The 26,258-nt window shown below is 42.3% G+C and overlaps 1 protein-coding gene across 2 annotated transcripts in view; it reads left to right on the top strand.

Annotated features, from left to right (window-relative positions):
- The first annotated feature begins 1,915 nt into the window (after window positions 1-1,915).
- The window catches only part of NHSL1 (NHS like 1), a 108,741-nt gene continuing 84,398 nt past the window's right edge, over window positions 1,916-26,258 (top strand). The window contains exon 1 of one of the 2 annotated variants that reach the window (XM_061989722.1): window positions 1,916-2,120. In XM_061989722.1, coding sequence (XP_061845706.1) covers window positions 1,916-2,120 — 205 coding nt within the window. Of the gene's footprint in view, window positions 2,121-18,373; window positions 18,415-26,258 lie in introns of those variants that run through there. The other variant, XM_061989723.1, reaches the window with a different exon arrangement.

Genomic DNA, 26,258 nt, shown 5'->3' with positions numbered 1-26,258 from the left:
CCACTACGACACTGCTGACTTTGGGAAGCGGTGGAAGACTTGTGCATGTACATATGGATTACTTTGCTGGGTGAGTTGAATTTAAACACAGCCTATTAAATTATTTACAGAAGACAGTTGGCCAACCCATTGTGCAGTGTTAGTAGGAGCCAAAGGTCACTTTGGTGTGCCTGGTTGATTCATAGGGTAATCTGATACAGTACTTAGCTTTTTGCCTTCCCGTCAGCGGGTTAAATCTTATCCTCTTATGAATCAGAAAACCATAAGTTTCAGAAAAACCCAGAGCCTTTGTTTTTAATGGTTTTGAAGAGGCTGTGCTGCAGAATCTAGAAGGCTGTGAGAGCATCTGCTAGGGGATCGGGGTGTGTTCTGCAATAGTGTAAATCTGACTGACAGCTTGAGAGCTGAAACGCTGTACCCTTGTTTTTTTGAGCTGTTTATCCTTTTGCTAGCATCATCTGCAGCCATTAGGATGTTAAGGCACTAATGCTTATTCTTCAGACATGTGGCATGTTTTCAGTTGGTTTGTTGTTTGGTGGTTGTTTTTTGGTTTGTTTTTTTTCCTGGATTCCTTGCTACCAGCATCTCATTGAGGATTTGCTGAGCTGATTTTATTGGGCATCTCATACATTCAAACCTATTCTTTTGCTGCAGGACACAAACTTGGGTGGTTTTTGTCAGCTTGCATCTTGGTGACAAATGCCATCAAAACCCATAGGTGTTGGGATGCCTTAGTATTGCCAGCTTCTGCCTGCTTTAAAAATGTTGTCCTTGCCTCCCCCCTTCCAGGCTCACTTCCTCCTGGAAGCAGCATTGGTGTTGGCATGCAGGGCAAGTGATTGGCACTGCAGCAGCTTTCAGTAGTGCCTGAGCTTTTAAAAACTTCACACCATGGAGTGCTTTTTCCAGACACTAATTTAAAGAGAAGGTGACAGAACGTGGGAGCAAAACCTGTTTTGTGAGCTGCAGCTGCACCAGTGGGAGTCTGGTCACTAAATGCGTCCTCTCGGATTTTATTTGTTTGTACACTTGTATTTAATTTCTTTTAAATGTACCACAGTTATAGGGGCACTAATATCCCCAGCACGCTGTTCAGGATGCTTGTGGTGTTGATAAGCTTGAGAATTTTATTTTTCCTCTCTCTGAATCTGCAGAGGTGCAGAAGTGCTTTTCTATTTCTGCACACAGGGTTCAGAAGTTTGCGCTGCCACTGAGCTCGCTGAGGAAAGGAGGAGTTTTGCTTCTGTGGTCATGCTTTTAGGAGAGTGAGCCTATCGTGTTTCACTCTAATCCTAGGCGATAGCCACGCAGTCTGTTTTATTGTTAGGAGAGCCTTACTGGTGCTCCTTCACCAGGCTTTTCACTAAGAGAAAGAAAGAAGGGCAGCCACAACAAGGAGACAGAAGTGTGGTCGGTCTATTGTCCCTTCTGAGCTGTGCCATGCTGGGGCGTGATCTCTGCCTGCTCTTCCTCCATCGTGGGGTGTTTCTGATGAGCCAGAAGACAGGACCGAATCGCGTGGACGATCCTGGGGAGCGATGCCAGAGAGAAGAGTGGAGCTACAGTTCTTGCTGTTGAGTGGAGAATGGGGGAAACACGTGCCTTGGTGCTATATATTCTGCTCAGCCGTTACATGCTTCTCTGAGCTGCTGCAAGGTGCCACTTTCTGCTGCTTTTTTCCCCTTTGTTTTCTTTGGCAGCTCCCTAAGTGCTGTATCAAAACAGCTTCAGGGGAGCTGTGCTGGCACAGTGACCTACCTCCATACTACTGCTGGTTTAAATGCAGCGAGGAGAAACATAGACGGAAGTCGAATTGAAATTGCTTAGCCTCCCACGAAAACTGCTGAGAAAGGGGACAGGAACACTTTCAGAAAGGTCTCTCTGGAATAGAGGCCAGTAGCTGGCTTGAAACAAAATGAAAAAGGAGTGTGTTTCAAGATCTTTCAAACTCAAACAAAACCCAGGCTCCCTCTCGCGTGCTGTAAGCTGGATAAATTTCTCCTCCTTGTCAAGGCAGACAAAGAGATTATTTCGCAGTGATGGTGAACTCTCCTCCATGTGTGTGCAGCAGGTAGACGAGGATGATGAGAACTGGACCTACAGGAGCCATCAGAGAAAAGGTGACTTGCTTTCTCTTTAACCCTTGTGATTGCTGCTGTGGTGTCAGCCCCTGTTGCCTGCTGTTGTCCAGCTACTGGGGTTCTGCTAGGAGCCACAGGTGGGGTAGGAGGAGGGTGGCACAAAAGCCTGAGGCGCAGCACCACCTTGCCAAGTTTTACTCATGTTAAAACTGTGAAAGCTTACAGTAATCAACAGGGAAAACCTTTAATTTCCCATGTGAGCAACATAAAGGTACTGACAGTGTGGTGTGTAGGTAAGTTGTGTTTACGCTTCTCATAGCCAGTAGCTGTTGATGGGCAGATCGTTTGGGCAGGTGCTGTAGGAATCTCTCCTTTGTATGTGGCACCAAAAGCTATTTAAGACTTCATTTGTAACAGATTGGGTGGCTTTTTGAGTGCCTTATGATCTGGATGGGAAATTTAAAGTGTGTTTTCTTTTATGAGGGCAGATTGACAAGAAGTCTCAGATGCAAATTAAATCAGGTGATGGGGTGCTAATGGGAATTGCTCTACAGAGAGGAGGAGGAAGATCTAGGATGAGAGAGAGGCAGCTCTGAATGGACCCTTGAAAAACTCAAAACCTGGAGTATAATTTATATGTAACTTTTAAAAAGTACTTTTATTTTCTTTGTTTAGTTCTTTTTAATGGAGTTTGCTAGATACTTATAAAAGAATACCTCATATTTACCATAAATCAAATTTCAGAAGTTGATTCTTCTGAGATGGTGAGCTACTGTTAACAGTGCATTTACTGGCTGGCAGGCAGGGGAGGGTGTGTGCATGTGGTTAAACATATTTGATAAAGTGATTTGATTCTCTAGTGTTGCCAGAGCACTAGCTGGTTATTGGAAAGTGTAAGGTTGACTCAATTTTGCTGTAAGGTCACTTTTGTAAGACCAGGCAGGCTCTCCAAGGACATTTGAACTTCAATGGAATTTTTATTTCTTTTCATTTCTTGGAGCCCTTAATAGCAATTTGACCAGAATTCCAGGGTCAGAATAAATTGTGGCTTTAGTAGATGGTTTGGATGCAGGAACTCTAACACAGGATGTGTATGCTTCTGCTTTGCTCCCAGCATTCCAGGAGACAATTTTAGGGTGTGCTTTGAAGATTGTTTTTTAACCCCTTACGCTGCTGAAAAACTTCTCAGAGAGGCTACCAGTGCAACCAGTGACTAGTTTTTACTTTTGATCATTGACACGTTGATATTGTACAGCAATGTAAGATACACTTCGAATGCCTGAGGGATCTTACATGCTGTGGATCAGAAGAACCACCCAGTACTGCTGCTGGTCACTACGCAACTTCCATCAAGTTTCTCATGCTGCCTTCCTTAGCCTGTGCTCACACCACCAGGCAGTGATGGGAAAGGAAGCTTTTGCTGATGGATTAATGGTGTATTAATTTTTCAGAGCGATTTACATAAAGAGCCCATTGTACAATCTGGAGGGGGGAGGGCTGAATTCCTCCCATAATTGGGCAGCAAGCTATGAAAGCCTGCCTGCCTATAGGGGAGATGACAATACGTCATTTTTTAAAGGAAGGTAGAGGGAGATATAGATTATGCTGGGTTTATTTTCCCTTTGCAGGGCATAATTTGACCTGACTTGTAAAATCTGCCTGGATCATAAATCTAGCGATGCACTTCTGCCTGACCAGCATCTTGTGCTTGGAAGGAGCTGACAAACTGGCAAGGGCTGCCTAGGCCAAAGGGAGTTTGGGTTATATCCTTGGGCAGGAGAAATTTGTCATGGCTGCAAGTGTTTCACCCAGGCCTGCAAGTCAGGTTTGCACAGTGGTGGAGGAGGAGTAGGAGTACCTGGTTGAGTTGTTGTCTTGAGTTTGTGCTCAGAGGCAAAACGTGGTAAATGAATACTTGTGTTCTTGCATTAGCTTGCTCCACTGGACCGTTGCGTTAGTGCTTACCAGCCTTTGTAAAACTGAGGGCTCAAAACAATACTGTCTTTGGTGCTTGAATTAACCACACTACTTAAAATTAATGGAGACTGGAAAGAAATGGGATGCACGGCAGGCTGGAAGGATGGCTGCTTTTGTGTAGAAAACCAGACTTTCCTCTGTTTATATTTCAGACTATTTAAAATTTCATCTATTAATATGACTTTTGCCTCCAATTCTTCCTCAGGTAAATTGGTTAAAAGGTATGCCTGACAAATCACAGTCTTCTACCTTTTTCTTCGCCCAACTGTACGTGTAAAGGTGGGGTGCGTTAACAGGAATTGGAAATGAAGGAATCGTTGCTTTTCTTTCTGAGCTGTTTATCTTCCTCTCTTTTTAAACCTCCTCTTCTTTTGCCGCTTCATTGCTTTTCCCGGCTCATATTGCATTCCCACGAGGCTGCTAGGTGACAGGCACAAGGCAACATGTGTTGCGTGGTATTTCACCAGCAAAGTGGCTAATCTGCATTGGCTGCAAATGGGAACTTGCAAACAGTAGCGGGCAGGGAGATTGGTTGGATTTTTCAGTTTAAAACTAAGAAAAACAAAAGGTTAACGCCAGCTGCAGACCTGGGGCACACCCTGATGTCCTGTGCTGCTGAGCCCTGTTTGTGTGAGCTCTTTGTTTTAAAAAGGTACACAGTAGTGCAGAGCATTTTGGAACTGGCAGCAGCCCCAATTTGACTTCATATCTCTTAAAGCAGCTACTAAAACAGACAGTAAAAGCTGATAGTAAAATAAAGGTTTGCTGTTTGAAGCATTTCTTGCTTAGCCCTCTTCCTCCCCAGTCAGCTGAAGGACCTTTGCAATAGGAGCACTCTGTAACTGCTATGTTGCTCTAATCTGAATTTTTAGTTTGTATTTCTTACTTTTTTGTGATAGCAGAAAGTTCTCTTTCTTCTGAAGCCTGTGTGTGGGTGAAATTATATTTTTGTTATCCCTTATGCATGTTTCAAGTGTCTTTTCTCCTTCGTAGTCACTCATCCTTTCTGTTACCAGCATTTCCAGAGGTTGCTCCAGGGCCAGGATGGATGCTGAATTCTTAGTGCTCGTGGCCTGTAATGAGTCTGTACTACTGACCGTGATTTGTGCGGCTGCACGTGGGGTGTCGGGGCAGTGGTATCCAGGCACCTTTGCTGAGAGGTACTGCTGACTGGGGCTGTCCATCTCATGAAAGCCACCGGAGTTGCAGACATCAGCCTCCTGGGTTATGGAGCTCCTCTGTTGCTGCCTTGGTCAACTAAGCTGGCTTGTTTTGCTGAATAGGGTCCTGAGGCAGCTTTGTGAGCATTCTGTAACTTCTTTGCATGAGGTTTAACAGCCTCCTTTCCCTCACAGAAGACAGCTGTGCAACAATGCTCTCTGCTAGCACAGCTGCTTTAAAGAGGCAGGTGTAGGGCCAGTCAGACTTTGATTTTTTGTCCAGGCTTTTTGTTGGTAGATATTCCAGTTTTCATCTACTTCTCTCTTGTAATGGCATGACTTGTTTTTAGTACACTCAGTGGGAACGCAGGAAACAGCCTGATGGTAATTCCCACCAGAAACAGGGCTGTTGTTTGCTTGCTTATGGCTCCTAGAAGAGTGAGCAAGTGTTGTTTTGGAGGCTGCTCCCTGTGCCTTGGTGTGTTTCTGCATGCACTGGAGGTGCAGAAGTAGACAGGTAAAACCAGCAACGTGCTGCTCCTGCCCCTGGGGTGTTTTCAGGCGGAAGCTCAAAGCGTTTTTTCCTTTAAAAAACACGTTATTGAAAAAAACACTAATGGTTACTCTTTGAAACTGAAGCAAGGGTGGCTGTGTGTACATTGCAAAGGGTTTCTGACATACAGAAGTATATAACAGTCATTCACATGAGCTCATGCTGTTTACCATGAGGATGACATAGCAAGTTAACTTTGAACAGAGATAACACGTGTCAGTTTGATACAGATGTCACCATGTTTACCTTGACTTTGCAGAAAAGGACATGAATCATATATCAACATCAGAACATCTTACTGACTTTTCCCCTTTCCCCTCTCCCCTTTGCCCTTTCCTTTTCTCCCATTGGTTTTGCATGTTGGTAGACGAGAACTTGTGCAACAGCTCTGAGCAGTGCTGCCTGCATGGCTGGTCTTGCTGATCTCCCTACTGGGCTGCCTGGAATGCAGAAGAAGAGGAGATGTTTCTCCAGAGCAGTTAAATATGCCTGAGCTAGTGACCTTATTTCTCCTATTATTTCCTTCCAAGAGTGATCTTATGGCCAGGTGTTGCAGAAAAAGAAGTCAGACCTGGCTGCAGATGGCAATGCATCAAAAGAAGCTGTTATTCAATGGGAAGATTTTCCCCCTTCTCCCCCTAGCTCCTGTCCCTGCTTACTACTCTGATTTTTTTTTTTACCCACTGCCTCCATTTCACTTGGTCACTTTCCAGCCTTTCTGCATCACGAGAAAGTCAAAAGCCTTGTCTGTGTTTTACTGCAGGCTGCACTGCCTGGAAAACTGATGTACAGGCATTAGTCAAGAGTGTTGTGGTTTTGCCCAGCCAGCAATGAAGCACCAGGACAGTCTCTCACTTGGTGCTCCCCATTCACCTCCACTCTTGTTAGGATGGCAGAGACCCCAGCGAAATGGGAGGAAAAAAGATAAGCAAGGTTGATGCGGATTAAGACAAGGGCAGGGAGGACTTCCTGCCAATTACGGTTCTGGGCAAAACAGACTCTAGTACTCAACTTAGAGAGGAAAGTAGGAAGGTTTATTCTACTACCTACAAGAAACAGAACAGAACAAAAAGCAAAAAGAGAGCAGGATGATGAGAAAATTATAACCAGCACTTTAAGATCTCCCTCCCTCATCCCTCCTTTCTTCCTGGGCCCAGCTCACTGCCCCCAATATCTCTGCCTCCTCCCCCCTCAACGGCTCGGGGAGGTGGAGTTGGGGTGGCGGGAGTAGGGAATGGAGGATGTGGTCAGTCTCTCACAGATGGGCTCTCCCACTTCTCTCTTCTCAGATGAGGATGACTCTTTGCATTCTTCCCCTGCTCCAATATGGGGTCCTTCCCACAAACTTCTCTGGTATGGGTTCTTCCCAGCAGTTGCAGCTTCTGCATATACAGAGACCTCCACACTGGGCACACCCTCTGAGCATCATTTTAATGAACATCTCTCTCTCTCTCTTCCCACTCCTTGCACCACCACCAGCCTCTCAGAAAAGAAGAAGGGACAGAAGAAAGAAGAAACAGGAAGAATCCTCCTCTTCCGACTTCTTAAAAAGTGATCATAGAGGTGCCTAATTGGCTCAGCCTCAGAAGTGAGTCTGACTCAGAGCTGGGGAGAGTTTTGAGCAACTACTTACAGGAGCCATCTTTACAGCCCCTTCCCCCTTACCAGAAATGGTGTCATGTCAAACGATGACACAGAGCGACCTCATTTTTCAGATAACTGTAGCCTTTTAAAGATTTATCAAACACAATTTAAAAGGTGTCAGCCACTGGCTTTCTGCTGGCCAAGTCTCAGTCCTTAATACAAAAGCATGTGGAATGCCCATTGTTTTTTTCCTTGCTAAAACAGTCTAAATGTGAAATTTTCTTTTAATGCTAGAAGGCCTTTAAATTCATAACTACTTGCGGGCATAGCCTTTCATGTCCTTGTGGCATGTCCAGTGGAGGTACTCCTGATGACTTGATGACAACTCTTTCCAAAGCTATCAGTTAATTTCCTAACCACATACTGCATATCAGAGTCTGAATGTCACACTGACCACGGGATCAAATTTCCACAAACTGAACAACTATTTTCTTCTGTCACAATAGTAATATTGGTGCTGCCTTATTATGTCAATAAGGGTTATGAATTATATATACCTATACTACCTGCGGTCAGTTTAAACATATATTGCATAAGTTTGAGACTCTCAGGTGAGTTTTTCTTCATGTTCCAGGGGCAGAGTCAGACTTAAGATCTTTGGATTTTGTAATAGTGAGGATTTTGTATTTTCAGGGCTTCCTGTACAAACTCAGTGTAGGGATTTACAGCTCCAAGATTGTCTAGCTGCAGTGTCAGAGCATCGACCAGTCCTTTTCTAAAAAGTCCAAATGATTTTTTAAATTGTGTTTCTGTAGGTTATGAACACAGTTCACAGGGGGATTTCAAGGATAGAGCAGTTAGTGCTTTTTTAACGATAATGAGATGTGAGAGTAGCAAGAACTTAGCAATTTCCCATAAGCAAGATACTGAACCTAGACTTGCTGTTGCTATTCTAATGTAAAATCATTTTCTGTCTGTTTTTGCGCAAGGTCTCGTGTTAAAGGAGTGAAAAAGCCATGTCAGTTACCTCATAGATAAGGATTCATAACCCTGAAGGGAGCTGTTAGCATTTGTAGAAGTGGTAATATGTGATGGATTGTAGTGTTGAGGCATGTGTGTCTGTGAAAAGGATTCTTGATGCTTTGGGCAAATCCATAAATGATGATTTTGGAAACTTCAAAAAGCATTTGTGAAAGACTCTGGAATAACTCTAAAGCAAATAGTATATGTTATATATACCTTCTTGGTGATGACTTTTTTTAAAAAAAGCAATTAATGTTTTCTTGACAGCAGTTTAGTGTATATGAGCAAACACATACAAATCTGAATATTTAAGTGGGAAAAAAGGATATTTGATACAAAGCCTTGTCTTGTCGTACCTTTTTCTTTTACGTGTTGTAGATTCTGTATGCAAAGATAAAATTTCATATAGCTATATGCATTTGTAACAATTTGCTTATATGGTCAAATTTGCATCTTAATATTTGTGGTTGAAACTGTTGCATGTTGTACTTCAGAAGCAGTCTTCAGCTGCCAGGAGAGCTACCACCTAAATTACTGAGGCATTTACTGTTTTTCTTAGCATATTTGTGTCATGGCACAGCTGAGGGTTCTGTAGAACTTTCATTGATATACAGTGGCAAGTGAAACTTTTCATGCTGGTCTGTCAGAAGTCCTGCATTTAACTGCAACTTGAAGTTATCAACTTTTGTATACTTGTACGTAAATGCAAATTGAAGGCAAAAGTTTTTCTTCTTTCCCACACCTTCTGGTAAATGTTGCCATAGATGGGAATCTGAAAGTAGGATTGCCAAGCAAAAGTTTGTAAGATGCTGAAGCTAAGTAAGAAATGTTGATATGTATCACAGAATCATTTGTTCAGATCCACATTGTTACTTTTGCTTTACCAAAAAAACATGGCTCCAGCCATCATTGCTATTTTTTTTATAAAATCTGTGCCAAATTGCAATCCTTTGCCATTTTTATAGTACAAATAACTTTTTAAAAATCAAATTGTTCCTTGTCATCTGATCAAAACCTTCCAAGTGAAAACAGAAGAAATAATTAACTTGACCTTAAACATTCACTGCAGTCCTTCCCTGTTTGCCAGTTGCTATCCCAGTGTGTCATTTCCTATCCAGGAGGCAGTGTCTGGAGAACTGCAGTCTGTGCTAAAGAACATTTCTGAGTAGACTTTTTTACAAATGGTTGTGGCTGGTTTCACTGTCTACATGCTATTTACTCTAAGAGCCATAACCTGTTACTGATGTAAGTTTACTGTGTTGAAGGGCCTTATATCTCTGAGGGAGTTGTGGTATTTTTTTGTTATGATGGAGCTGAAGGGAAGAACAGGTTCATACATTGTTACTGGGGGGAATCAGCATGTTGGAGCTGCTGTCTCAGAAGTGTGCTTTTGTTAGATGAAGGGGAAGTTAACCGCTGGTATTTGAGAACTGTGAAGCTCCTCAAATTGTTGCTCCTGGGGCAGATACTGATTCCTTCTGGGCTGTTCTGTGTTGCTGTGAAGCGAGACCCTGGCCCTTCTCACTGTCTGCACCACACCTTGAATTTTCCTTGATGAGCAGCTCCAGTAAGAGTTTTCTTGGCTGGTTGCTGTAGATGATGACAGTCTTGGGATATGCAAATAAACAGAGTAGCACTTAACCATGTGTTTCCAAAGTTACAAGGACATTGCAACCCAATTTGTCTTGGATTTAACTTTACTTGAAGTTTGGATTAGCACTGTAGCTAGAGCAGTGGTCTTCACAGAATAATGTGTCCTTTGCTTGCTTCTTTGCAGCAATGAAGGGTCCTTGCAGCACAGGGTCCCGTGATTTTTCTTCTGAGACTGTATTGTTTTGACCTTTATGAATGGTTTAAAGTTATATTTCATGATATATACATGCCTTTTTCTTGTTCCCAAGACTTCTCATTCCTTCCCAAGTCCAGCTAATCTCTCAGATGAGATCTTGAGGCAAATGTTTCCCCTCAGTAGAGGGTCAAAACTGGTGTCTCCTGACCTTCACATTTTACTCTTAGCTAGCTGTATTTTATAAAGCAGACTGGATGTTTTCCAGTGAGCCGAAACAATGCACTGTGTGTGCCTACTGTGCTCATCAAGTAAGAGAATACATGAACATTTCCATTTCCATGCAGTTGTTAGCCAACTGTTTTGTGAATTGTCCCCTAAAACTGAGGGGACTTTTGTCTCTGGCATGGTCATAACTCACCATTCTGGCAGAATATTGCAAATATTACAGCTACTTGTTTTTCTCCAATCTCCATTAAAAATGAAAGTGAAGTTTAAAGTTAAGAAGGTATTTTAATGAATAAAGTTAATGAATTTTGCAAGACTGCGTTTAGTGTCTATTACATTATTTGGAACAATTCAAAAGGGTGGATTTGACAGTTTGTAATTTAAACTGTGACATACATTTTCTTCTTGTGTTTTAGCTGCAGCATCTTAATACAAGTAGAGGTTAAACTCTAGGTTTTCCATCAACCTGGTCTTTTTTTTTTCCCCCGACATTTACTTATTAATTTAGCTACTAGCCTCTTTCCCACTTGTAAGTGGAAACCCCTTTGTTGTCTTTTACTTTTTTTTTTGGGGGGGGGAGGTGGAATTGAAATGGAAACTATGCATAAGTGTAGCTTATTCTGAAGTGTAAACTGAAACAATCTGCTAAAATATAAGGCTTAGGTGCTTATACTATCTATGCAAGGTGTATTTTCAGCATGTGAGCATGTATGTTGGACACATAAAAGTATGTGTATTTTCCATTCCAAGGAAAGGTAATTAATATGTACACCCTCTGCTTCCCTTACATGTGGCACGGCAGCTTCTGCTTGGCATTTTATCTCCCTGAAGCAGATGAATTCCCTGGACACTGGGTCTCAATGAACTTGCAGTGCACTGAAGGCAATTAAGAGCTGGGGATTAAATGCATTGCAACTAGTGTATCACTTGCCTGTTTCACTCAAAAAGATGAGAAGTGTATAGAAGGTTTTCAGTAAAGTTGCTCAGGAATTGTCAAATCAAGCACCAAAGCAGAGGGATTGAGAGGGCTGCATATTGTTGGAGAGTAGCTCACATAGATGGTAAACAGAAGTTATTCCTGGTGGTAATTTCTCCGAGGTAACACAGGTCCATAATAAAAGTGTAGGTGCAGTTGCACACATGCGTGTTGGTGGGCAGGGAGAAGGCAGAGACACAGCCCTCTTCCCACTTCTTACATTGAACTGTGGGCTACCTCCATTAACTGGTACAAGAAGCTGTGCTTGCCAGTTGGCAGGTCAGGGTTGATAGGGACAGCTGCAGGAGGGAGGTATGGCTTGGCCCTCCTCACTGCTTTGCCTGGGAATGGCACCTGCCCATCAGACACCATGTCCCCCTCGCTCGAGTCCCATCACACGTGCTCCTGTTGCTGTGGCCTCTCTTTCCTTCTGCTTGCTTGCACGTGTGAATTTCCTTACTTCTCTGTGGCTTTGTTTTGCACATGCAGATATTTGCTCCCTAATGCAGTGGGGATGCTTAGGGTTTATTTATTTGGCTAATACTTTAAATCATGCTCTTGTAGGTACCTTACTAGTGACTAAATTAAGGACCTGTGGAAAAAACAGGCTCTTAATTTTGGTTGTTATTCATGCCTAATTTTAATGCCTGAAATAGGTGTAGAAACTAATGAGTAGTGGAGGCTGTTGCCTTTTAGAAGCTGAAATTTGTTTGTACTTGCTTGTAATTTTCACCGAGTGTTTTGTATCTGTTTTTATCCCCTTGTAGTCAAGACTGATGATGAGTAAGGGTGACTGATTATAACATACTGTACATTTACATTGAAACTTTTATCCGGGAGTTATTAACTCCATTTTATTAACCTTGACTAATGCATGTAATGCCATGTACGATAAAAATGGTGCGTTCATTTCAGAATGAAAATGAGAGGTCATTGTGACAGGCAGTGGCAGAAGGAAACGACACATTTAACTTGGAACTAACTTGATCTGGTTTTGCAACGGGAGAAAACCTCCTATGCTCTGCAGCACAACGCCTTCCATTGGGGAGCTCTCTAGTTAAGACAGAGGAGGTGTACCAACACTGAAGGGCTGCATCTTTTCCAGAGTCTTGGCAAATGGTGATTCAGCTGGGACTGTGAGGAAGGCAGCAAATCTATTAGATTAATCAGATCAAATGAGAAATAACTCATTTTGTTCATCCTGTTCTGTGCTGACACTTCACATACCCATGCCAGAGCTTTAGTAAAGAAGCATGAGGGCAGAAAATGCCTTGGGGCTGGCTCAGGTTTGTAGCAAGGGAAGAGACAGAAGATGTGGGGATTCAGGGATATTCCCCATTGCAAAGCACAGGTGAAGCTGTAATCATGTGCAAACTGCTCCGTCGTGCTGCTTTGCGCACCATTAATAATGAGAGTGTTGGATCTATATGCTCCCCAAAGACAGAGAGTGTCCAAGTACCAGTGCATGTTATTTGTTTTCAAATACTTGGATGTATTTTGGCTTGTAGCTTTAAATCCAGAGAGAACTGCTCAAAGTACTGCTGGTTCTGGCTCTGTATTTCAGTGAACAATTTGTGGTCTGTTAGGTAAGCATTTCGACTATGTGAATGAAGACGGACTCCCCAGCTAGTACTGACAGTGTGCCTGCACAGTTGTACCCATAGGTCAGAAGAGAAACTGATTGTTCAGTTTGCTTCTTTGTATTTGTCTGATGTGTGTTTCAGCCACAAGGAGTTTTTACCATAAGAGACAGTTGTTCTGTATTTGGTGACAATGTGCTGTAATTATGCGTATTTGGGGATACAACCTGTTCTTTTCTTGTCCTATTTGTAGGACACGTGGGTAATGGTACAGTTGTCTTCGGATGCTAGGATGACAACAGGGCAATTCATGTGTCCTTCCTGTCGACTATGATTTTGGTATTTCTCCTTACTCAAAGGTGGCTTCAGAGCATTCCTCAGCAACTTGTTGTTACTAGAGCTAATGAAATACTGATGGCATCAGTCTGAAGGAGCAAGCCAATATCAACCTGTGGTACACCTGCAGCAATTTTATGGAGCGGTGAATGAGTGACTGGGCAAATAAAAGTGCTGCAAAGAGCTTTTTACTTTTCTTTTAATAGTAAACATTATTGGTAAAGTCCTGTTGCATTTGTCAATCAAAGATAATTTGGCACAAAACCCTTACCAAAAAAAAAAAAAAAAAAAAATAGGAGCACATCTTTTAGCAGCAAATTGAAATTCTTGCATTGCCTGTTGTTTTTCTGGGCTTTTTCTTCGGAATTTCTGCTCTAGCCTCTTTTTAAGTTTAGGACCATCAGTCACTGTTTTGGGATAATTAGTTTTCCCTTTGTCATGTGGTAAGCCTCTACACACTTTGGTCCTCCCCACACAAACAGTAATGCCCTCTTTGTTCAACTTCTGCAGCAAAGAAATTCCTGAATGAAGTTGGAGAAGTTGGTTACAGATTCTTTTCTTGACATACAGCAGCTCTTAAAAAGATTCTACCCTCTTGATGCCCTTTGTCTGAAGAGTAAGGCAAACAAAAGATAAGGCAAACTAATTCATGACTTCATAGTATTTGTTTTCTTCTTCACTTAAGGTAGAAGACTGTCTATTCCTAAAGCTATTAATTTTATTCATTTTAGTGCCAAGTAATTTGCACCTGCAGGCATTACTGGGTTTATTACAGAAGCACATTTTTTTGTAATAATCAGAAACCAGTTTCACAAATGCTGTGTATTGAACCATAATTGAAAACTCAGACAGTGTAGATATAGCTAGGGTGGGAATAGAAATGAAGTTGTTTCATTGAGAATTGTCTTTGATGAAAAAAGCAGACATGCAGATAAAATATTTTATTTCAGTCTTGAATTTACATATCACTGAAGTGGAACTATGTATAGAGCACAGGAAGCTCTATACTAATTGTTTCACTGATAATCTAAGCAGGTCCGTTCACCACAACTCACCTGCCTGCATTACTTTTTGCAGGACAGGACACATCCTTTTACCTCCTGCTATGGTGAACATTTATCAGTTTGAGTTATTTAAATTAATCACAGAGTTGTTCTAATTATTCACATTGAATTCTTTAAAGGACGTATTTCCAGCGTGGTCACTGGAGTAAGTTACTTGTTTCATTATGTTTCCTGTTGCTGTCCCCAAACGAATTTGATCATCTCTAATAATGTTTTAAATGTTTCTTTTCTTCCTCACTGCATGAGGAAACTCCACCCTAATCAGTCCTCAAGTGTAACGGGTAATATAATACGCACTATCAACTTCAAGAGATAACAGCAAAATATTTTCTCTCACATTGGAGTTAGAAGAATATTTTGTTTTACTTATCAAAATAATGGTTAATATCTTTCCAGAGCGTGCTAAGTTTCCAAGTCAATGCTGCCCCTTTAAAGATACACTGAGGCTGACCTGACCTCTCTTATCTCCTCCCTCTTATCACTGGTGGGACCACAGCGCCTGGTAGGCTCTGGGTCTGGATTTCCTTAGAGCTTGAGCTGACTACAGGCTACACAGTGTTGGACTGTGATGACCTTCAAGTTGAAAATTTCTTTTTCTTTTTTTTTTCTCCAGTTGTTTTCTTTGGATAATTTTCAGGGTGGATGTTTGTTGGGCCCTGGTGGGGTTTTTAGTGTTCATGTGTTCTATGCACAGTTTGAAAGGGAAACATTTGTAAAACCTGAATCATTCTGATATAAAATTATCTTCTGATAGTTGGCACCCATCGAGAGTATCAGAAATGTATGTCTCTGCAGGTCACTTGGGTTATAAAAGGAAAAAGGATTTAATTAGATATCCCAGAAGCCCTGCTAGTTAGCAGTCAAATCAAGATGCTCTTTGCTGTGCAGCAATATGTGAAACAAGACAGAAAGAGCCTATAAAACCCTTGTCCTTTTCCCATGAGTTGGGCAGGTCTGAGCTGCATTTTCTTCCATGCTCATTTTAGCGGTATAAACTTTTTCATATTAAAGTGTTGGGAGTGTGTACATATTTCCCTAAATTTATTTCCCTTCATCCCATTGCATTTTCAAGCTGGTGCAGCTAAGTAAGAGAAGTGGTGCTACTGATGTTCTTTTTTCAACAAGGGGAAAATGACACTAATGTATTTCTTCTAGTTGTTCTCAGCTGATAGAAGTTTCAGTGACTTGTGCATAAATGAGAGAATGAAGGACATGGCTTGCTGTGTCAAAGTTCCTGACTTGATGTGGTTAAAACATTTCTATTTTGAAAACCTTGACCAGTCCTTATTAAACATGGATATACATGCACAATTCTCCGTGTCAGTTGTGGTCTCCTCTATAGAGACATTCTATTCAACATCCGATCAGTAGAAGCAGCAGTGCCTCCCTGAGAGAGAGATGGTGATGGCAGTTGGTGTTACCTCTGCAGCTTCTCTCTTGGTCGGGTAGATGAAGTGGAATATGTTCCTTGAGGCAGTGCTTCACACTTGTAACTATCTCTTTGTATGCAGGTTGATGGGTGATACTTTATACAATCAATATACTTTGTAACTTGATTCTTGGAAGATACTGCCTGTTTCCCTGTTACTGCCATAGAGTTCACCCGGGTACAATAGGGAAACCCACTACTGTCAAAGAGAGCAAAATGAGACGTGTAAGGAGAACCAGTTCCCTGATAGGACTCAGGTCCAGGTGTGACATCCTGCAAGTGTCACAGCTGCCAGAGAGTGTCCAGGCACCTGTCCAATTGCTGCAAATGCCCAGGGAAGAGAAGAGTATCGTTTTGGTCTTCCTGCCTTCACAGACACCAAGGTCCACCACCTTTGAGGCACTCAGTAGCATACCAGGCCTCCTTAGTTTTTCTGCTTGTAAAGCTATGCATGTGTCTTTGGGGCACTCATAGTGTCCTGACACATTAAAAAAAAAAAAAAAGAGAACATAGATACTAGACTGCTTTATGCCTGTCTTGGTTTGTTAATTCTGCTCCTTTCCCAAATCTGTGAATTTTAATTTGATTTTTACTTAAGCATTCCTTCTTTCCTAATAGGTATCAGGAATGTGGGGATCCTATTAAGGCTTCTTTGCCCTCCTGTTGGTGAAGGTGGGAGAGGGAGCTGGCCAACAGGGCTGAGGATATTCCCGCAAGAAAGGAACTCTGGTCCAAACCCTCCCAGAGGGGTGTGTGCCACTGGTGGTACAGCCCAGAGCAACATCTGACTTTTCAGCACTTGAATACCACATTGCCTTTAAGCTGTCTGAGACAATATCATTGTTCTGTAGTTGGCTACTTCTTCATTGTTTTATTGACAGTTTTTCCTGCAGACTATGTGCAGAACTGACTGCTGGTTTTGTGATTGTTTGGGGGTTTTATAATTTTTCTACTTGTGTTTGTGATTCCCTTAGAAACTGTTGTGTTGTTTCTCAGTCCCCAGTGGTGTGCTTGCAGCTGCTCTCAGTCCCTGGTGATTATCCCTGATGCGCTGCTTACTTCCCATTCCAGGTAATTAATGAGAAGATTTAACAAGATTGGGTCTTAAAATCCCTCTGGTATCCAAGTAACCTTCCTCCAGCTACAAGATGTTTTTGTTTATTTTGCCTCCATGAAGTGTTTGTTCCTGGAGCCCTCTGAAGAGTTATGGTTAGGAAGTTGTGTTTGCATGCCTGGAGCACCAGAAAATGGAATTGAGAGGAAAGGGCCCTTTTGCTTCTCAGAGCGCAAAGAAATCTTGACATTAGTCTGTACTCCTTCTAGCAGGATTTAAAAGAGAAAAGGCAGGCTAAGCTATAAAAATGCTGTTTCTGGATTTGGAGCTACTCCACTGTAATGTCTCCACTTTTCTGCCTCTGCAGCCTGCTCTTAGCCCACTCTAAAATAAAGCAACTTTTCTTACATGATGACAGATACTTGAAATGTGATTCTTTAAGTCCTAAGCACAGCTAATGGTACTCAGCATCTCATTAGTACTGTTTCATCTGGGGTCTAAACTGTCTTTTCAAGGTGTCTGGACCAGGCTGCTTTTTCCCCCCCCTGGAGCTCTGCCCAAAGATAACATGTGTTCCACATGCATTATTTTCATTTGGCTTTCCATGGAGGATTTTAAGACTTGTGCATTTGCAGACAGTTGCAATTTTTGGTTGTTCAGTGGAGTACATTACCCTGACCCCTGTCTTGCTCCCTAGCTCTTGGGTTTCTTTGCTGTGCCAGGCCATATTAAAGTTAGTCAACACAACATAGCTACGTTTAGACCCAGTAAGCACAGCTGGTGGCAGCTCTTTGTTACCCTTATAAAATCAAAATGCTTGTGAGGTTGTGCACTTCAATTCCAGAAGTCTTCCTCCACAGATGTAGGGTGTATGTAAGAAATCTTTTTAGCCACAGGATGTATGTTGAGCTGGGGAAGAAGTCTTGGGGCACACAGAAATGAATATGCAGTATGAAAAAAGCAGCATTTAGTGTAGCTCAACTATGCAAGATTAGTTAATGAAATTATTTGTGCCTTTGTATGTAGATGAAATAGAAACTGCGCACAGAAAGCACTTTCTGAAGAAATGTATGCAAGAACAAAAGAAAAGGAAGTAAAAACCACAAAGGGCAGTGTTAGTGATTCATAACGAGCGGGATTAAAGAGATGTATTTCTGTACCGCTGGCCAACCGATGCCCGTAAGCCGGAGCCAGCGCGGTGAGAAATGCTGCCAGCAGAGCGGCAACAATTGCCTTCGGGCCGGGGGGCTGCAAGGACGGCCGGCAGATGACCGGCAGCCGTGTTTGTGAGTGGCCTTTCACCGGCACGGACGTCGCTTTGGGCCGGGCGGAGGGGAGGTGAGGACGGGGAGGTGTCAGCGCGGCGACGGCCCCAGCGGATTGGGCGGGCGGGGTGGGGGGCCCAGGGAGCTGCCCCGGGCCCCGCTCCGCCGCCGGCGCCGCGGGATGGGCCGGGCCCGGCCTGGCCGGAGCAGAGCGGGGCTGCGCCGGGCACTACGGGTTGCGGCGCCCCGGGCAGAGGCAGGGCCCGGGCCCCGCCTCGCCGCTGCCGGGCGGCAGCTGCGAGATGTTCTGCCTGAAAGGTGAGGGTGAAGCGCGGGACGAGAGCCGGTGTCGTCGTGCCCAGCCGGACCTTGCCGTCTGGTGGAGGAGGGAGAGATTTTTAGGATTGAAATGTAATTGCCTAAAACGTATGGAGCGCGTTGATGAGAGAGCGTGTGAATTTGTGGTTGCTTGTGTTCCTGCGAGCAGGGAGCGGGACATCGTGAGTCCCGCGGGAAGGTGCCCGGCAGCTCACCAGACAAAAGGCTGGGTTGTTTGGGCTCGGGTGTGCCGGCGCATGTCGGGTGCGGCGGGGCTGCTGCACGGCGGCGTTGCTTTGCACCTCAGGATCTTCCCCAGTGGCACGTCGTGTGGAGCATCCTTACTGGCGGTACCGCACCATGCGTTTTGTTGACCTTTATTCGGTTTTGCCTCCGTATGGGTATTTCGTCGTGGACACTTTCCGGCCCCGCCACCAGCAGAGAACGGGTGATGGTGCGGTGTAGCAGATACTCGACAGAAACGCCCACTGCTCTGCCGGGTGGTGCTTTTACGCTCTCTTAGATATTATGCAGAGCCGTGGGGACAATAAGAGTTTTCATATCTAAAGAGATGTGCTTATCTTTTTAATTGAACTTCCTAAAAAGGTGGTTCTGAAACTAAAAGACTAGTGAGAGCTTACCGGTTTTAACATCCATACTTCTGTGCTTGCTAAAAATTTATGTTAACTGCTAACTCATCTTACAGAAACACAGTGTTTGAAAGCTGACACCAGAGAGCTGTTGTAAGGAAGGATTTGAGAGTTGTAAAAAGCATACTTTCCCCGGGAAAGCACAGCAATTAACTACTCAAGTGCTTATCAACACTCAGAATATTTCTTTCTTTTCTCGAAGTTGGTTTGAAACGTTGACTGCTTTTATCCTCCTCATGACTTCTACATGTGCAAAGTCCCCGCTAAGGATCTTGGTACAGCCTCCATCCATACATATTAAAAGACATTAAAAAAGTACCATTCCTGCAAATTTCTGAATAGGGAACCAATGTTTCTGGAGAAAATTGATAGTACAACACAATTTGCTGTGCAGTGGATTAATTTAAATGAAATTGATCCTGTGGACAAAATCAAAAAACCTGCACTGTTTGATTTTAACAGCAAAAGGTTTTCAATTCATGACAATTCAATGGATCACTGCAATTTAGACACAACGAAAGATGAAACTTTTGGTAAAGCATTAACTTAGAGATATAGAAGTTGTTGTTGAAATTAGTAGTATAATAGGTAAAGGATTTCAAAGCGAGTGGGATAAACAGGCAGCTAAGAAGACTGAGGCCTCTGTATTCTAGATCACCCGACTGAACCATGGAATAAAGTTCTCAGAGAATGTGGTATGTGCAGTAAATGAGTGTGTACAGAAGCAAAATATTTTTTGATTGCATAATAACCTTGATTTACACTTAAAAAAAAATCTTAATTTGAATGTGTGGAAAAAGTATTTTCAGAATGTTCACGTTTATTTCTGAATAAGAAAAGTTGCTAGTTACAAGAGATAAAACCCCATTATAAGGCTCTGCTTCAAAGCAGTGAAGGTACTGGGTAGTTTTGCTGCATAGCAATGTATTTTGATGTGGTTTTTTTTTTCCCCATTTGAATGCACTTAAATACTGTTTTCTCTTAAGTCACTGGGCTTTGCACTATTTTGTTAGTTTGTAGTAGATTTCTCCCTACCTTGAGGAGCAAGTATTAATCGTGTATTACATTATTATGCATTGAAAATCATGATCCTGAAATAATCAGCTGGGACATTATCATTGAGAACCTTAATGTGTGAATAAGAGAAGCTGTTGCACATCAGTCTTTTTACTGACTTGATGGTAGCCTCCACAGGGAGGAAGGTTTGTCTTCCTGAGGGCATGGCACCTTTGCCTTGCAGCTGCTGTTTTGTTTGGGCTGTGAGGGCTTAGCCTTGGCCACCAGCTCCCGCAGTATTTTCTCAGTCTGATCTAGTGAGCAGTCTCAATCAGGAGAATTAGTTCTAGGTTTGCATTGGGACTGGGTCGATCACAAAGTCACCGAATTTCAAGGGTTGCAAGGGACCTCGAAAGATCATCTAGTCCAACACTCTTGCCAGAGCAGGACCTCCTAGAGTAGGTCACACAGGAACTTATCCAGATTGGTTTTGAATGTCTACAGAGAAGGAGACTCCACAATGCATCTGGGCTGCCTGTTCCAGTGCTCTGTCACCCTCACAGCGAAGAAATTCTTCCTTGTATTTCTTTGGAACCTCTTATGTTGCAGCTTATACCTGTTGCCCCTTGTCGTATCGTTGGCCATCACTGAGAAGAGCCTGGCTCCATCGTCCTGACACCCACCCTTTACATATTTGTGAACTTTAATGTGATCACCCCTCAGTCTTCTCTAAGCAAAGAGCCCCAGCTCCCTCAGCCTTTCATCGTAAGGGAGATGCTCCACTTCATCATCTTTATGGCATTGCGCTGAACTCTCTTCAGTAGCTTCCTGTTCTTCTTGAACTGAGAGGCCTAGAACTGGACACAACATTTCAATGGGAATACTGAGCAGGCAACGCTCAGTTCTTTGTTACAGCCCTTCAGATGCCCTGCATCACGTGAAACACAAGTTATATTAGGATTTGATGGAAACTTGCTATCTGCAGCAGAGGCCGTGCAGTGTGCTTCTTAGGGAGGGCTTGGACTGAAGATGTACAAATCAAAGATTTAAATGAATTTTCTTATAAAAATGATTTAATTCCTAGAAGGGTCATGAGCCAGTTCATTGGCATGTGCAGGAAAATTAGCTCTTGTTCTGTAATACTTGCCCATGGTTTGTCTTTCATAGTTTTTGTAGAAAGAGAATAGTGCCAAGAAACTCTCTAAAGCAAGCATATGTGCTTACTGGTGCCTGCACTTGGGAAGTATTTTCCATCCTTGCTTGTCTTACAGCTGTGGATTTGAGGGGAGAAGTCTTTTATACTAATAATAGCAAGCAGTTATGATAGAAGCTATCCATGAAAAATCCCAAGCATGTGCTCCTTGCTCCCTGGAGAAGGGTTACATGCTAGAAATGCAGATTTAAAAAATTTATTTAATGTAAAAGATCACAGGGTTGCTCACCAGTTGTCTCATGTGTTCTGTGCACTTAAGGACATTCCGTGGATTCCTTTCTTGGCAACGTTTTCATAAAATATCCGATGTTTGAAATCAGAAACAGATTTTCTGTGATGTCTTTAGACAAATGCATTTTCCAAGTCAAATTAGGCAAGCAAAAATTTGGGCAAGTTGTATTCTTATTGTTTTTTCTTTCTGTTTTACTTTTTTTGTACATCTAACAGCAGGCCAAAATGGGAGGGGGGGAATGTGTTGTAATTTAAGTGAAGGGATCTGTCAGAGTGAAGATTCGTGGCAGAATTTAGTGAGTTTAGTTTAAGCCGAAGATTGAGTATGTGGCCTTTGTTCCTCCGACTTAATTTAAATTTTTTAAATTTCTGTCTGAGTCGTGTGTAATCACAGTGGGACTTGTGAGTCAGACCCATTCTTTTTGTAGCTGTTTTTTATGTCATATGCTTCATTTTAATAGGGTGAGTAACTTTTGAGGACAATTTTTACCTTCAATTCTTCAAAATATAAAAGGAGTTTGAAAAAATGCAGATCTAGTACAAACAAATGAGAAGTATCAGGCATATGGCTTTGAGTTAAAAAAATATTTCTGAAAGAGGAACTCTGTTATTTTTCTTCATTTCTCATGCCTCTTATGGACTGCACTTTTTCTAGTCTTTTTGCCACCAGTTTTCCTATCCTTACCCAGTGAATTGCTCCCTGGTTCATCTTGGATGCAGCTTGAGTCTGCCGCTTACTCTGCTGGCTGAATGAAAGTGTTCACAGTTAACACCTGTGTGAATCCCTGACATGCTGAGAGCACCACAGAGAGCTTTATTAAACATAATGTAGTCACATACTATGGAAAAAAGTGGTTTTTACTTAATTACTGAAGAGATTTTTGTGTTTAAGGCTGCATTCAGTTGGTTAAATGACAACTCTATTGCTGCATGCTGAAAGATGGAGAGGTGGAGAAAAAAATAAGTCTGCATCTGAGCAGAGCTGAGCATCTGATACATCTTATATCTCTATAAGGCAGCAGTGAATGGGAATCGCTTCTAAGAGTGCGGAAGTACAGAATGAAGTTGAACGTGTAATGTAAGGAAAGATGATTGGTCTGGATTAAGACATTCTCATTGAAGTTAGCTGGGTGCTCATAAATATTGAAGATCCCCATGTATTTCTACTTTTGTGGCTACTGTGCTGTTGTGTAATGTATTTGGGCACCAAGTAAAACAGTATTTCTACTTGGATCAATTTACAATCTAAATACATGGTAAAGGGGGCAGCTTATGTAAAAGCAATTTCCAAGGGCAACTGAGTGCCTGGCTGAGCTGTGGCTGTGCCTACCCTGCTTGTCTCTATTTGCAGCAAAAAGGGCAAATGTAAACCTCGGTGAGTACTTCTGCCATTCCAGCCCATTGGGGGAGAGTGGTATATCCCAGCTCTTCTTTCTGTGATTCAGAGATTGTCCATAAATACATTTCACCACATTGTGTAAGCATATTGTTTCACTCCTTGGAGCTGTTTCATGTGAGAGCTTCTGAGGAGACCACCAAATGGTACGGGCACAGAACCTGCAGAATGAATGCCTATTGTTTGCGGTGGTTTTGCTTTGCTTTTTTTGGTCATAGAACAGGGTGTGGGCGCCTGTTTTTTCCGTTATATTTTTAAGAAGCCCAATGGCAATGGGTGAAGCAGGGTGAATATAATGAGGGATCAGATAAATATCTCTTCCGGCAGGAATGCCACACCTTCCAGGACACGTGGGGCTTTCACCCTGAAATGGTATGACAGTGCAAGTCAGATAGATTCATCTGTGAAAAATCAGTTGGGATTGAACCTCTCCTTCAGTAAATCTTTAGCTGATGGTTGGGAAAGTGAAGGTTGGGATAGACTTAAGTACATGCCTAGCTTTCAGGACTTTAGCTTGTACTTTTTGAACACAGTGCCGTGTAAATATACACAGACAAAAATACTTGATGCTTTTAGTCTATTAGTTTACTCAGGTGGTGTTCAGTCTTTGAGACTATGACAATTGATTTGTTTACTGTCACAACTCTATAATTAACACACAGCTTTTCCTTAGACTCTGTTATTACTTTCATATGAGCATTTAATGCACATTCTGCCTTTCTGCTCCACGTGTAGTTCTTTACTGCAGACTGCGACAGGAGCCATTTACACAGTTCCCACAGAACTGCAATCCTGAAGAGGGCTTATTGGTAAATGAATCATAGGAATAAAGATCATCTACTGTTTTTCTTGACGTGCTAATGTTTGCTTTTAACAATACCTGTTAACCCCCTCCATCATCTGAAGGGCTGTGAGTAGTATGCAGATGGTGATTACTGTGCAAAGCAGTAGTAGAGGGCAGTGAACTTCTGTCAAATTGCAGCAGGAAGTCCATGCTTAATTTTAAACAGTGTAAGTGTGCAGGCTTAGAAGATATTAAAACAGATGTAAAAGTAGCATGCACAGCTGATTGGATTCCTAAGTATTAAAAGAATTTTGTGTTGAAGTGGCCTTTGAAACATCATGCACATTCTTGGAGCCTATACATATCTTCACACATTTTTTTAGTGGTTTAAGCATAGTAATGGTTTGACATTGTTTAAGTATTGCATTACCACATTTGTACTGTCTATGCTTCTCGCTCTTCTACATTGCCCTTTCCCTGCCCGCCCCCAGCAGCATTTGTGCAGAAGGCCCCTGTTACTTCTGGGGAAATGCCATAAACCTTTGTTAAACAGGACAGCCTGGTATTAAGAAATGGAAATTTTACTAACTCTTTTATTCAGAGTCCTGTCACAGCTGTGATCTTGCCTGGGGTTAGTAACTGGCAAAACAGTCTGTAATTACCCCAGGCATCTTTTCTTAATACTATCTCAGTGTTGTCTGACTCCTTAGTCCTTTAGAGCATCCCACTGTTTTTCTAGCTCTATTTTTTTTAAAAAAAACCTGAAACTTAAAATGTTTTTGGCATTTAAGCTCTTGCATAATTTATCTGGATCTTCACACTTTAAAATGCTTTAAACTTGGTTGTTGGTCATATGCAGAGGGATTACAAAAGCATGGCTTATTTAGTCTAGCTGGTAGCTTGAGAGGTAAATACCACAAGGAGGGAGGAAACCTGTTGAAGTCCAAGGAGAGTATTGGCACAAGATGAATGGTTATGAGTGTGTTCTGAAGTTAATTGAAGTCAGACATTAAAAGCTCTCAAACCATCTGAGGAGGGAAGCTGGGGAACAGACTTCCAAACAGGATAATGTGGACAAAGAAGTGTTTTTAAGATGGTTCTTGGGAAGTTTAAGGAGAGTTTAAGTCAGAATTTTTGGAGTGGTTAAGGGAAATTTGTGACAGGGCCTTCAGACTACATGGAAGCTTGGGAATGGGATTGCATTTGTGTGTATGTCGTAGTTGTCCCACGTTTAAGTGCTTCTGTTGGTCCTCCTGTGAAAACTAGGAAGAATTACACCTTTAAATACATAATTGTAGCTTCTGAAGTTTGTTTTTATTCTGTTGTGCCTCACGGGATGCTGGTCACAGGGAAAGGCAGGATGAAGAGCTGAGTGGGCTACAGGTCCTCATGGCATCCACCTGACTTGCAGGTGTGTCCTGCTTACTCCATCCTTCCTTTTAGACTGAGCCACAGGTCCTGCTGAGGCAGAAATCTCCTTGCAAAGTCAGTGTGGTCAGAGCTCTGGGGCTTTTCCTGTTGTCTTCTATTGCTGGGTGTGCAACACTCTCCTTAGAGATTTCTCTTACAGATTTCCTGCTCTCACAGGGACATTGGACCTCACTGACACCCTTCAATTTTCTCTTGCTTTTTTACTGTGGCACACTGTAGTTAGTTACGTATGTGATAAGTAGCCTACAAGAAGACATAAGATTGTTTTAAGGTCTTTCTTGGCCCACAAATCTTCCTAATCCAGAGACCTGTTGGAAATCTGCTCTTTGCAGCACAGTATCATTGCCCCTTTCCATTTCTGATTTTTAATCCATTTTCATTTTAATTTAACCCCATTAATAGTTGCTGAAACAGAAAAATTTAAACAGGAATTTTAGCCAAATACCATAGTGAAGACAAAGACTTGTGGTGCTGAAGCAAAGGCATCTTCAGCAATGGCAGATTCTGCATTTTAGGAGGGGAATGTGCTTTCTGTCTGCAGAACCGTTGCCATTTTGGATTATTTTGTTAATCCTTCAGCTTTAAGAGTATTTCTGCATCTTTAACATGCTTATGTGGGATAAAGAACCATGACACTTAAGTAATATGGAAGATCCAGGTTTTTCTTCCTTTCATTATTGAAGTGAACCAGTTGGATGCTTTTGCCTGAAGGCTTAATTTGCAAGGAAGTTTGTGTTAAACAGGGGAAAAGCTTTCCACTATCTGAATGCATAAATGAGCCCTTCTTTGTTCGGTCAGGTTTGCTTATTTTTGTCCTTGTTTAATACCTCAGATGAATTCAAGATCACAATGAGGTTTTTGTAGTTACTGGCAACCAGGAGCCATCATTTGTGCAGCACCCTGTGGATAGATGCCCTTCCCTATGCAAACCATGCTGGAAAACTAGAGTAAAGGTGGCTGTAAATTTAGGAGAGGGAAGGAGTATGTGCTTAGTCACTTAATTCGAATTTTATTTTTAAAATGAAATACATTCTTTCTCCTGTCTGTTACACAGTTATATTCTGTCAAAAGATGGAATTTCAGAATATGTGATTCTGAAACTAACAGAAACATAGATTTGAAGAATTGTATTACTTTTCCATG

Source organism: Colius striatus, chromosome 2 (assembly GCF_028858725.1).
Source record: "Colius striatus isolate bColStr4 chromosome 2, bColStr4.1.hap1, whole genome shotgun sequence".
Lineage (NCBI taxonomy): Eukaryota > Metazoa > Chordata > Aves > Coliiformes > Coliidae > Colius > Colius striatus.
Note: the sequence above shows the minus strand (reverse complement) of the source record. Positions and strands in the feature narration are given on the sequence as shown.